Source organism: Phascolarctos cinereus, unplaced genomic scaffold (assembly GCF_003287225.1).
Source record: "Phascolarctos cinereus isolate Bilbo 61053 unplaced genomic scaffold, phaCin_HiC Scaffold_5;HRSCAF=322, whole genome shotgun sequence".
Lineage (NCBI taxonomy): Eukaryota > Metazoa > Chordata > Mammalia > Diprotodontia > Phascolarctidae > Phascolarctos > Phascolarctos cinereus.
In genome coordinates this window covers 349,912,677-349,926,149 of record NW_027555958.1, presented here as the reverse complement: position 1 = coordinate 349,926,149, position 13,473 = coordinate 349,912,677, and the positions used below count along the sequence as shown (strand labels likewise).

At 38.4% G+C, this 13,473-nt stretch overlaps 1 protein-coding gene across 2 annotated transcripts in view; it reads left to right on the top strand.

Annotated features, from left to right (window-relative positions):
• The window catches only part of SMYD3 (SET and MYND domain containing 3), a 1,044,671-nt gene that overhangs the window by 886,668 nt on the left and 144,530 nt on the right, over nucleotides 1-13,473 (top strand). For both annotated transcript variants that reach the window (XM_078156275.1, XM_020982112.2), the window contains exons 9-10: nucleotides 5,107-5,194; nucleotides 9,425-9,599. In XM_078156275.1, coding sequence (XP_078012401.1) covers nucleotides 5,107-5,194; nucleotides 9,425-9,599 — 263 coding nt within the window. The remainder of the gene's footprint in view (nucleotides 1-5,106; nucleotides 5,195-9,424; nucleotides 9,600-13,473) is intronic.

Genomic DNA, 13,473 nt, shown 5'->3' with positions numbered 1-13,473 from the left:
ATGCTCCCTCCCCTCATCTCTGCCTCTTTGAATCTCTGGCTTTCTTTATAATTAGATTCAAAAGCTACCTTTTATACACACTGTCAGCCTCCCTGATTACAGGTGTTTAACCCCGCCTCCTAGCTTCTTTTGTTAGTTGTCTAGTTACATACTTTGCCCATTTATATGTTAGGAAATAGGTATTTTCCTTGAATGTTTGATATAGTTCCTTTTATATTTTAGATGACAAAGGGTTTTTTTTTCAGTTATATTTGCTGCAAATATTTTTCTAATCTGTCTTTTTTTCTTTTCATGTTAGTTATGTTGTTTTGTGTTGTACTGGAAAAAAAAGCTGTTTATGTTATCAAATCCATCTGCTTTGTTCCTATTCATATCTTGCATTTGTTGAATCTTTCTCTAAAGTCCTATCCTGATGCCTCATCATGCTGAGGCTTTGATGTCAGGTTCTTAAAGGCAATGAAGCAAAGCACAGGTTCCTGCAGGTTTTTCCTATTGTTTACTCATTCAGTTGTGTCTCATTCTTTGTGACTCTTTATGGGGTTTTCTTGGTAAAGACAATGGAGTGGTTTGCCATTTCGTTCTCCAGTGGATTAGGCAAACAGATTAAGTGACTTGCCCAGGGTCACATGGCTAGTGAATGTCTGAGGCTGAATTTGAACTCAGATCTTCCTGACTCCAAGTCCAGTGTTCTTTCCACTGAGCCTCGTAGCTGCTTCGGATGAGGCCTGCAGGTCTTACCAAGGTAGAAATGTTTAAAGTATGGGACTGACAAAGGATTGGCCATTGATCTCCCTTGCTAAGTTCAAAGAGGTTAATCCCCAAATGATTTGCTTTTGGCTTACAACAATTTCATGAAACTATGAAGTGTAGAGAAAATACAATCTGCATCAGAAGATATTGTCCAGAAGAAATGGTGAGCTAGATGATCTTAGAAAAAGATAGACTTGCATGAAATAACGAACAGCAAAATGAACAGAACCAGGAGAACATAGTATACAGTAACAGCAATAACATTTTAAGAACAACTTTGAGCAACTAAGTCATTTTGACTATTATAAATACCCAAATTAACTACAAAGCTATCTGCATCCAGAAAAAGAACTGATAAATAGAAGTATGTGTAGAATGATTATATATATTTGTATATGTGTGTGTGTGTATACATAGACATGTGTGTATACATGTGTATACATAGAAACACATATTTGTGTCTAATGGAGCCATCTCAAGGGGAGGAAAGAAAAAAAGGAGAAAAAAAATTACATGATAACTTTTTTATCTATTTTAAAGGAATAACAAGTTGTACATAATAAATTATTGAAATACCAAAGGATTTGCTCTGTTTTATGGGTTACTATGGCCAAAGGATTCATCATCTATTGGCTAATGTTACTGGCCAACTCCATTCTTACCTAGACTGGTCTTTGGATAATGTTGTTCAGTCATTTTCAGTCTTGTCCGACTCTTTGTCACCCCATTTGGGGTTTTCTTGGCAAAGATTCTGGATTGGTTTGCCATTTCCTTCTGCAGCTCATTTTAAAGGTGCGGAACTGAAGTAAGCAGGATTAGGTGACTTGCTAGAGGTCACGGAGCTAGTAAATGACTGAGGCCAGATTTGAACTTAGGAAGATGAGTCTTCCTAACTCCAGACCTGACACTCTATCTACTGCACCATCTGTCTTTGAATAGTAGACACCATCTACTGCCAGAACCAAATCGGGGAGTTTTCCTGGCTTGTGCTTATACTCCACTGAGGTAGCCAGTTACTCAGTTAACAAGCATTAATTAAACGCCTCTATGTGATAAGCAGTGTCCTAGGCTGTGAGAATGCAAATATAAAGAACAAAACAAACCCTTCTTACAAGGGACTGATATTCTAATGGGAAAGGCAAGTGCATATATAAACAAATACAGGATCCTTCCTGTCACAGTGAGAAATTGGACTAGGACTTTGGTAAAAGTTTGTCTCCTTTCATAGTCGAGGTCAATATAGTATCCAATTTGCTTCTAACTTTTTTTATGTTTTCATTTATAATCAGTGTCATGCTTATTATGCTACCCTGCCTCTTAGTACCTAGTGCCAATAATAGTGATGATGATGGTATCTAAAATTTATAAATTATTTCCAATTTAGTTATATATTTTGATATATTCATATATTGAATCCATTTAATTATATAATAATTTAGTTATAATGTACATATATTATCTCATTTAATTTTCACAACAAACTTATGTGGTAAATTCTACTATGAGCGTTTTCATTTTATAGTCATTTTTTGATCACGTTGGACTCTTCATGACCCCATTTGGGGTTTTCTTGAAAGACACTGAAGCAGTTTGACATTTCCTTCTCCAGCTCATTTTACAGAGGAGAGAATTGAGGCAAACAGAGGTTAAGTGACTTGCCTGGGATTATACAGCTTGTGTCTGAGACAGAATTCAAACTTGGGTCTTTCTGATTCCCAAGTCCAGCTCTCTATCTGCTGTCTAGATACTATCTAGATACTCTATCTACTCTATCTACCAGCTAGTTAGCTGCCTAAAAAATCAGTAGAAAGGTCTTCAACATCATACACTGAAGACATTTTGATCTATTAAGGTAATGTAGAGTGTTGACTTTAATTTTTTGTAATGGAAATGGTAGAACAAGGCTAAATAAAACATGTAAATACACAGATTAGTCAAAGAAAATCTGCTTAGCTCATTTGAAAAACATTTATTAAGCACTTATCATGACAAGATATGATGCTTGCTACTATGGGTAGGTGTAAAGATGGTACCTCCACACAAAGAGCTTACAGGCTTGGACAATAGGAGCTTCAAAATAAGGCAGTCTATGATAAGTGTTGCCACTGGTACCACCAGTGATGCTATGAGGGTACAAAAGAGGGAGAGGTCACTTCAGTCCAGAGTGATCAAAAATGGATACCGGAAGGAGATGGCATTTGAGTTAGAGCTTAAAGAATGGATAAGATTTTGATCAGCAAAAGGTCAAAGTGGGAGGAGGCTTCTAGGCAGAGGAAATTACATGAGAAGAGATGCAGAAGCAGGGAAAAGGCAGGTATATTGACAAGTGAACCAATTTGATTAGAGCACAAAGTACATGTAAGGAAGTAATAGGAGATATGTAGATGGTGCAATGAATAGAGTGCTGGGCCTGGAGTCAAGAAGACTCCTTCCTGAGTTCAAATCCTGCCTCAGACACTTCCTAGCTGTATGACCCTGTTTGCCTCAGTTACCTTATCTGTAAAATGACCTGGAGAAGGAAAAGGCAAACTCTTCCAGTATGTTTGCCAAGAAAACCCAAAATGGGATCATGAAGAGTCACACATGACTGAAAAAATGACTGAACAACAACAAATGGAAAAGTAATTTGGTGCCTGATTGTGGATACCAGGATAATAACCTACATTTTTATAGCACATTTCAGTCTTCTAAGCACTTTCTTTTGCAGCTCTATGCAGAAGGCAGCAAGTATTGTTACTCATTTTATAGTTGAGGAAACTGACAGGGATTTTAAGTGACTTCTGCCTAATGAACACACAACTAGTAAATTGGTAGATTTGAACTCAGTTCTTTTGACTTCTGACCAGTGCTTTTACCACCATGCCATTCTCACCTGATGATTTTGGACTAAAGTTTGAAGACAGTGAGAATCCATGATTACACATTGGAGAATGGCCTGATCAAAGCAATGCTTTAGAAAAATTAAAGTTATCACAGTATGTAGGATGTTTTGAGGGGTTAGATACTTGGTCACCAGAATGATTTTTTTTTTCTTTCCTGTTCATAGTAAATTTGAAGTTTGAATTTTTTAACAGGGCCCTCTGGTGGTATTTCTTTAAAATCTAGCCCAAATGGACCCAATCAGGCCTGCCCTCACCCTTATCCTATTCCTCTTCATGGAATCCTGTTCTTTTGCTCAGCAGGTTGCAAGCATTTATTTTTAAATGTTTGAAAGATAAGCGATTATATGCCTTTGGACTAAATCTTAATGAAAAAGAGGTCTTTAAGATTAGCAATAACCTCAAAAGTCTTTTTGTCAGGTGAAAATTAGTTCACTAATACCTCCTGTCCATTTAAGAATTGTATTGATATCTTTTGTATTTATATGGCACATCTGTTTAAAAATTGATCCTTCTGTGTGGAGATCAGAGGTCACTGGAAACAATTATCTTAGATAATTTAACACTGAATTTTGGTAGAAGATTGCTATTATAATCTAGTGGCTTTTCATGCTTATATCAGATACTCTCCAAGTTATCAGGAGGGGATGACTTTGCACATGACAACATCATGTTGTTTGAGCTCCCATTTGCAATAAAGCATATGTGACGCTCCCCAGTATTCCTTATCTCCACCCAGAAGGATCAAGTTTTAAACATATGTGCCATATAAATACAAAAGATATCAATACATTTGACATCACATTGATTTCTGAATAAGTAATAGCTAGCATTTATGTAGTGATTTCAAGCTTTATAAAATCTTCATATATGTTAATTCTTCTGATCTTCACAACAACCTTATGAGGTCCTTGTTATGGCATTGTAGCCAGGGGCTCTTGTAATCTCAATTTTTCAGTTGGGGAAACTAAGGCTAGTGTTTGCGTCAGGATTTGAACCAAGTGCAATCTACTGTACCCCCAAGCTGATTCTGAATAAATCCCTTCCCCATCCCCAATAAATCATTCCTTCCTTATAACAAAGAAGAAGGAAGGAGTTATATTTCTCATTTTTTTGGTCCAAGCTCATTAAAATCACCCAATATTCAGCTTTGATTTTTTTTTGTTATTTCCATTTCCATTGTTGTATTTGTTATGTGTATTGTTTTTCTGGTTCTTCTCACTTCATTTGGCATTAGTTCATATAAATCTTCCCCTGCTTCTCTGAATTCTTTGTAATCATTATTTGTTATAGTATAGTAATATTTTATTAAAGTTATACAGCACAACTTGTCTGAATATTTCCCAATGATGCCTGCCATTTATTTTCATTATTGGTGGTAATAATATATCCAGTTAAAGTCTAATTTTCTATTTAACTGATTTATCTGTCTTCTTTCCCCATCTTCCCTTATCTTGTAATATGACTGCTGTGTCAGGATGCTGACATGCTAGCAGGAGAGGTGCAAGCTTGGAAGGAAGTTCAAGGTTCCTTGGAAAAAGTTGAAGATCTCCAGTCACAAGAAAGTATCCTTTCATCAAGAAGTCAGAATGAGTCTTTAGGTCTGTTTCTACTTCGATTTTACTCTTTTTTTTTTGTGACCTGTGGTTGATTACCTTGTGAGTGGTTATTAGGGGACTGGTACCTTGTCTCCTCTGTATTGTGAGGAGGTGCTACAAATGCATTCTTTTGAGGATAGATGGATAGGTGAATGGATAGATAGATAGAACATTTATTAAGCACTTAATACATGCCAGGCATTGTGCTAAGTGCTGAGACTATAAACATAAGCCAAAAAAAAAAAGAGACAGTTCCTGCTCTCAAAGAGCTTACATTCTAATAGAAGAAGATGGTATATAAGAGGGAGCTGGAAGGGGAGACCTGTAGGTAGACAAAGAGAAGTTCAGAGAGTCAGGAATAGAACTGAGAAAAAGTGAACAAGGATAACCTGGATGCTAGTGGTACTGGGCAGGAACCATCAGTTGGAGGAGAGGACCATGGTGGGGGGAGGGGAGTGCAGGGTTGGGGGGAAGAAGAGGCATTTCCAGTGTGAGAAGGCTGCTGACAAAGTGGAAAAGTCACACTGGAGATAAGGAATATTGCAGTGTCATATATGCTTTATTACAAATGGGAGCTGAAACAGCATGATATTACAATGTACAAAGTCGTCCCCTCCTGCTAACTTGGAAAGTATCTGATATTAGCATGAATATCCATGTAGATTATAATAGCAACCTTCTAACAAGATTCAGTGTAAAATTATCTAAGATAATTGTTTCCAGTGACCTCTGACCTCCACACAGAAGGATCACATTTTAAACAAATGTGCCATATGAATACAAAAATATTACATGATTGGTGTTTCCGGGATCAGTTATTTTGTTGGTGGCATGGTAACTCCCTGCTCTCCACCCCGCCTTCAATGTAACTTAATAGATGAGTCTTAGAGTTGGTCGAGGACCCTCAGAAAAGCTGACTTCCGTCTAGTCATTGCTAGTAAGTGTTAGAGGCTGAGATTTAAAACTAGGACTTCCTCACTTCAAATCCTACAACCTGGCTACAATGCCATACTAGTTCTGTATTGCCTGGTCATTTTCTTCTAAACAGTCCATCCTTGCAGGGGATCAGTCATTTACCTCAGAGGTAAGGGTAGATTTATATGTATGTGACTTAGGCACCTATAATTCAAGGACCTTTACCAACCTGCCAAGTTGCTTGAAATTCCCAATACAAAGACTACTTATTTGGTTTAAGGCACTGTGCTTCCAGAAGGCCCCTGTTAAAAATAAACATGCTACCAAGATATGGTAATAATATGTACATCATACTAAAGCATGAAATAATTCGCTGGATAGGCTAGCTGTCACTTTGGGAAGAAAAGTCCAAAGGAAATGGAATATAATATGGGTAAATTTTGATTGGGTAAGAGAATAAAAAGGTCTGGAGTCAGCTTGCACAAAGCCTCATCTGTGGGATTTTGGTGTTCTGCATAATGTAGAAAGGGGCTCTATGATACAATATAAGTGCTATCAGTCTTTCCCCCCTTAAATATGAAATTGTCACAGTATTGTATGTTTTTCCATATAAAAGCAGGCAGTCAGCAACCTTTTAAAATATTTCTTCTGTGCCTTAATTTCATAAAGTTTGCTCCCCCCTCAAATTCTCTAATCTATCTTTATCTCAGAAGTACACCTAGGGTTTGCTGGAGCCATTTCATAGGGACTTATAGGAACTGATAATTAAATTTTCAATGTGAGCATTTATAACTTAAATTGAGAAACATTATGAATCTGGGCTTGATTTATTGTTTTGTTGATTGTCTAGACATACGAAAGTGATGGGGAAAATGTTAATTAATAATGCAGATGAAACTTAATAGAGAGTTGTTTGGACATTTTCTTTCAGAGAGCCAGTTGTTAAACATTTACGAGCATGCCACCATGCATACCCTTTCTAATATTTATTAGTCATTACTGTAATTCCAGTTCTCAAATATATCATAACCAAAATAGTTTCAGAAATTCTGTCCCAGTGGCCAAATCTTGTCTCCTTTCACACAAGCCTCCTCTATATTCTCTTCTAGATGTCACTTACATAGCAATCACCCTCATTCAGATACTCATCATTTCTCACACAGACTATTTCAGTAGCTTTTTAATTGTCTCCCCACCTCAAGTCCATCCCCATTCCAATCTGCTTGGTTGCCAAAGTGATCTTCCCAAAGCATAGGTCTGACCATGCTCTCCTACCCCCAAATAAACTCCAGGGACTCCCATCACCTCCAGGTTCAAATGAAAAAACACATCTTCCACCAATTAAAATTCTTCACAACCTCATGCCCCTTCCTGCCTTTCTGGTCTTGTTACGCTTTACCAGTCTAGATACTGTAGCATCCACCTGCAAGTGAGATAATATGGGGGAAAGTGCTTTGTAAATCTCAAAGTAATATGTAAATGCTAGATATCGTAATTGTTGCTGCTGTTATAGTTGCTGTTAGAGTAAACATTTAGTAAATGCTTGTTGACTGATGGGTGCTGTCCAAAAAGGAGAGAGCTAGACTGGGAGATGGCCCCAGGGAAAGGGGACCTTGGATACTGAAGAACAGTGGTAACATTTGGCACCTGCCTAAGGGAATGAAAGATAAACCCAGTCTTGCGAATGATTTTACCTAGGCCTGGCCCTGCTCATAGCAGTAATAAAAGACATAAAATCATGGTTGTGTGCTATATTTCAGTGATAAATTTGCTAGCCCTGGGCAATGGGCAAGCTGCTACATTCAAGGCTGGTGTCTATGCTCCTCCAGTCTGGCCCTTTTGAAAACATAGATAACAATCACTGGTGCTCCTGTGGCCATTCTCCTTGGAGAGAATCAGAGAACTTTACAACCAGGGCCTCATTAATACTGAGACTCTGGCTTTGAAATGGGTGGGGAACAGGCAATGGAAACCTTTTAAAGATGGGAAAAAACTGAAGCTTAGGGAGGTTAGTCTTAAAATGGGAATGTTCCTATTTGATGTCAGTACAGCCTTGGGGCAGCAATGCTTTACAATCAAACTCCTAAAAATAAGTTGTGATATAATGAATCTCCCTGTAATAGGTATATGTGGGAGGCATGGGGTGTGGGGGGCCCAGCAACACCTGGTAGGAGAGAAGTCTGTTGAGAGGCTTGCTCCTGTAGCCTTTTGTCACAGTATATAAAGGCCTGTAGGCATTATTTATGTGCTTACATTTCTGAAAAGACAGTGTTTAAATATATATTTCATATGGCCTGCTTTCCCTGATTGCTTAATCTTACTTGAAAGAAACCTGCTTTCATAGATATCCTAGGTTTGGGTGTCATGTTAACTGGTAAAATTTGCCAGTGTGGACTTCTCCATTAAGATAGAATTCCCCAAAATCTTCTGTCCCCCTAAGCCCTCATTTTAACAGATTGGACAAAGTAAATGTTGATGAAATTGTTTGAAAGTGAACTCAATTTGCAAAGATTCCCAGACTTCTTCGTTTCTTAAAATGTCTGCCTTCCTTCAGGGTTTAAGGTCAAGTGATAAAGTAAATGTTGGTGAAGTGTTTTGAAAGTGAATTTAGTATGCAAAGATCTCCAGACTTCTTCATTTCTTAAAATGTCTGCCTTCCTTCAAGGTTCAGGGCAAGCATAACCTTCTAAATACTTTTTCTGCCCCCCACCCCGTTGTTAGACCCATCCTACTTCCTCCTATATTACTTTGTGTGTCTATATTCTTTATTTTTATTTATCCATTTACAAGTTGCTTTCCTCAGTAGACTATAAGGCTTTTGAAGGTAAGGGTTGTTTTTGTCTTTACGTTTCCAGTACCTAGTGCAATGCCTAAAACATTGTAGGCTCTTAAAATACTAGTTGAATGGATGGATGAATCTATTAGAACAGGAGTGTGATGAAAGGATGGCTCTGGTCTACAAGATGTAGCATAAGGATATATTGTTATATCCTTTCATCTTTCATCTCCTGCCCCTTCCCTTTTCTAGTAAAATGTAATAACCAGAGGCTTGGTTCCGTGATGGTTTGTTGATTGTAAACAGAATTCATGGCGCTAAGGTGCCACTTAGATGTTTTTTGTTTTTCAAGTATGTTTTCCAGCAGCTCATCTGTGCAGGATAATGGGAGCTTCCTTTCTGTTAGTGCCCTGGAGCTTTTCAGCCTTTTAGAGTATCTTTTTTTTAAATTTGTATTTTTTTTTCCTTGATGAAGATGAGGGATCCTTAACTAAGGTTAATAACAGAGTGGGACCAGGTTCTGGCTATATGCCAGACTCTTATAAATAACTATGGAGATCGTCTCCCAGACAGAAACATCTATCAGCTAAAGATGTTGGACTGCGCAATGGATGCCTGTATTAATCTTGGTCTGTGGGAGGATGCTTTGCTCTATGGAAGCCGAACCCTGGAACCATACAGGTAAGATCTGTGAAGGGAACAGTTTGTCTGCTGCCCCGAATAGAATAAGCCAACTGAGTAAAGGCCACAATTCCAAACCTGAGACCAGTTAATGAAGAGTTCTTTCTATGTGACTCCTAAACCCATTTGAAAAGGTTATTTAATTCTGAGTTTCCCATTGTGTGTCCTTAGTTAACAGAAGATGAAATCACATTCTCTGCTAAGAGAAACACTATAATTATGTCCAAAAAAGCATTCATTATCTTAAAAAAATAAATAACTCCTCCCTACTTCTTAACTATTTCTGCAGAGGGTATCACCATCCTTCCACTTTTCACAGGGTCACAACCTCTTAATCATCCCTGACTTTTCACTCTCCCTCACCCCTATATTTAATCATTTGTCAAATCTTATCGATTCAGTCCCCAGTGCCTCTCTCATGTTCATCCCCTTCTCACCTCAGAGGACCACGGTCCTATTTCAGGCCCTTGTTACCTCCCACCTGAAATATTGCAGTAGGTTCTTAATTAAGTTCCTTGCTTCCAGTGTCTTCCCTTTTGATTGATCCTTCACAAAGCTGCCAAACTATATTTGTAAAACAAAGGTCTGACCCAGGAAGCCTCAATGATGCCTTCTTGCTCCTAGGACAAAATACAGACCTCATATATTTTGGTTTTTCAAGCCCTTCACAATCTGGCTCCCACATACCTACCCTTCCAGGCTTCTTACGTTACACATTACTCTCCTTCATTCTACATTTCAAACTGGCCTATGTTTCCCAAACACCACGTTTTATCACCCACCTCTCTTGCTTTGCACAGGCTGTCACTTCCATAGAACAAAGCCTCCTAGAGGCTTAGAACAATCTCTATCTTCCTTAAAGGTTCAACTCAAGTGCCACTCTTACAGGAAGTCTGTTTTGATTCCTACCATCTCCCTACCCACCCCATTTGCTTGTAACTACCTCTTGGAAATAACTTTGTATAGTCAGTTCTACTATAATCCCACATGTATATTCCTCCCAAAAAATGACTGTACAAAATTACACAATAAAAACCACAAGGTTTATGGGAAAAAGTGGAGTTAGGGACGCAGTGCTTAAAAACTTCATTAATGACACATAACATAAAAGGCAGGAACCTAATAAAAAATGTTGGCAGTTTTATACTTGTTAAATAAGAAATACAAAAATACTACAATAAATAGTGATGGTGTTCATTGCCTTAGACTACTGCTTAGCCTGCACACCAGTTCTGGCAAAGTCTCTCACAAGTTGACCAGGCCATAACTCCAAACGTTGAGGCCAGAAGCCATAGTGGGAAGTGGAAGGGGGGAAGAATGGAAGAGAAGGGGAGGGACCAACCCTCCTCTGCCCAGAGTTCCTGTAGCAGAAAATATATAAGAAATATGACGCTCTGCCTTGACAAAGACCTGAAGTTGCCTTGTGGAAGTGGACATCAGAAGGGTCCCAGCTTGTGAGTTATTGTGAAATGGTACAGTTTTCTGCATTCTCCCTGTTTTTCCAGGAAGAAATTACTCACCACCAAGCTCAAAATTCATGTTATACTCCAAATGTTTCCTAATATAATAATTGCATTGGAACAAATTTGTGTTTTCAGAGTGAGTGTTCTAGCTGAACTGACTTATGTACTTTTTATGTATTTTTCTGTAAATGTGTTACTAATCCCAAATAAAACATATGCTGCCTTGAGGGCAGGGCCCTCAAGTCAGTATCCTCAATGCCTCCACGTAATCAGGCATTTATAATTATAGCTTAGATGAACCTAACTATAATGAACTTGATAAGCTCTTTCTTTCTCCCTCCTCCTCCCATATGTAAATATGTGTATATTCATATATGTATACATATACATACATGTATTATTGTGTGTGTATATATAAATATGTGTGTATATCCATTTCCCTTGCACTGACATCTCAGTCTCATGGCCATCTTATAGGCTCACAGCCCAGTAAGTTTGTGTGTATATACATACATATATAAAATGTGTGTGTAAAATACATACACATGCTCATGGAAATGTGAGCCTATGAGATAGACATGGGACTGGGATATAAATCTAAGGGAAAGATATATAGATATAGATATAGATATAGATATAGATATAGATATAGATATAGATATAGATATATACACAATATACATGTACTGTAAGCTCAAGTCAGGTTGAGGTTGACTTATAACTCAGGATCCAGAAAGTTGCTCGAGGCAGAGGTGGGCCGACAGAAAGCAAAGGGCTATGCCAGTAAGCCAGGTGTAAAACCAGAAGTTTGGCACAGATGACAAAGAAATGGTGGACAACCAAAGTCCAAATGGGTGGTATGATGGCAAGGGCCCAGTGGTCAGGCAGATGGTAGAAATCCAATTGGGCAGAAGACTATAGGTATCCAGATGGATAGACAGATTTCCAATAGTCAGGTGATAGCATCAGAAAGATTCAGTAGCAGGTGTCAGGAAGTCAGATATGTGGAATCTAAATAATCAGGGTCAGAGGTCAGGAACCAGAAAACTCAGACACAAGGCCAGCTTGTGAGAAACTGAGTCTGAAGGGTTAAAAAGCCAGCCAATGAGAGACCGAGTCACCGGAGTTGGAGAACAACCAGCAGCAAGATTCATTTGGTCTTTCAACATCCTTCTGTATTCATAATCTTCTTTTCATGATTTTTTTTTGGTTTGTTTTGTTTTGTCTTTTTTAGGTGATTGGGGTTAAGTGACTTGCCCAGGGTCACACAGCTAATAAGTGTCAAGTGTTTGGTCTGAAGCTGGATTTGAACTCAGGCCCTCTGATTTCAGGGCCGGTGCTTTATCCACTGTGCCACCTAGCTGCACCAAATATGATTGTTTTTGCAGCCTGTTTTTATAATCTGCATCATACTTGAAACATACATGATATTGGAGTACTGCAGGAATTCTATGAATATATGATAGAGGATCTAGGGATGGGATACACTTTTGGTATCTTGGCATATTAGGTAGCATTTTGAATCATAGCTCAGTTTTGCCAATAATAATAGCAGCTAGCATTTATGTAGAACTTTAAGGCTTAGAAAAGCTTGGCAAGGATCTTATTTTGTCCTCAAAACAACCCCAGAAGTTTGACACTATTATCACCCCCATTTTACAGATGTGCTCAATGTAGCCATATTTTCTACTGCTCCATCTCCTCTCCTGTGCCTGGCACCCACAGCTAGATTATGCTTTTCTAGTGGCAGATACTTTACCAGCAGGTAAGACAATCAGGCATAGAGGTAGTTTACAGGAGAACTACCTTCAGTGGTAGATTTCACGGCTTGATAAATGAATTACCTTGATCTGTGAACTGAATGAAGTGGCACCAAGCTGATAAGAAACTATAAACTCCTTCAAGGTTGGGAATTGTATGTTTCCCATGTGTAATAGAATGTTTAGTTATTCCAATGTAATGCACCTTGTAAATACTTAGTAGCTATTAAGTGAATGACAAAGTAAAGCTCCTTTATTAGACTATAACCTCCTTGAGGGTAGGGATTGTGTCATGTTTCCCTTTTGTATCTCTAATACCTTACACCTAGTAAGCACATAATAATGCTTTGCTGTTACTTATCTCTACTCTGGGGCAGCTACAGGGATCAGAGGTTGGAGTGCTGGAGTCAGGAAGACCTTAGTTCACCTCTGGCCTCACATACTTACTAACTGTGTGACCTTGGGCAAGTCACTTAATCTCTGTTTGCCTAAGAGGCAGTTAGGTGGCTCAGTGGATAGAGTGTTGGGCCGGGAGTGAGGAAGACCTGATTTCAAATGTGGCCTCAGACACTTACCAACTATGTGACCCTGGTCAAATTGCTTAACCTTATTTAACCTTAGATTTATGCTTAACCTTATATTTGCCTTAAT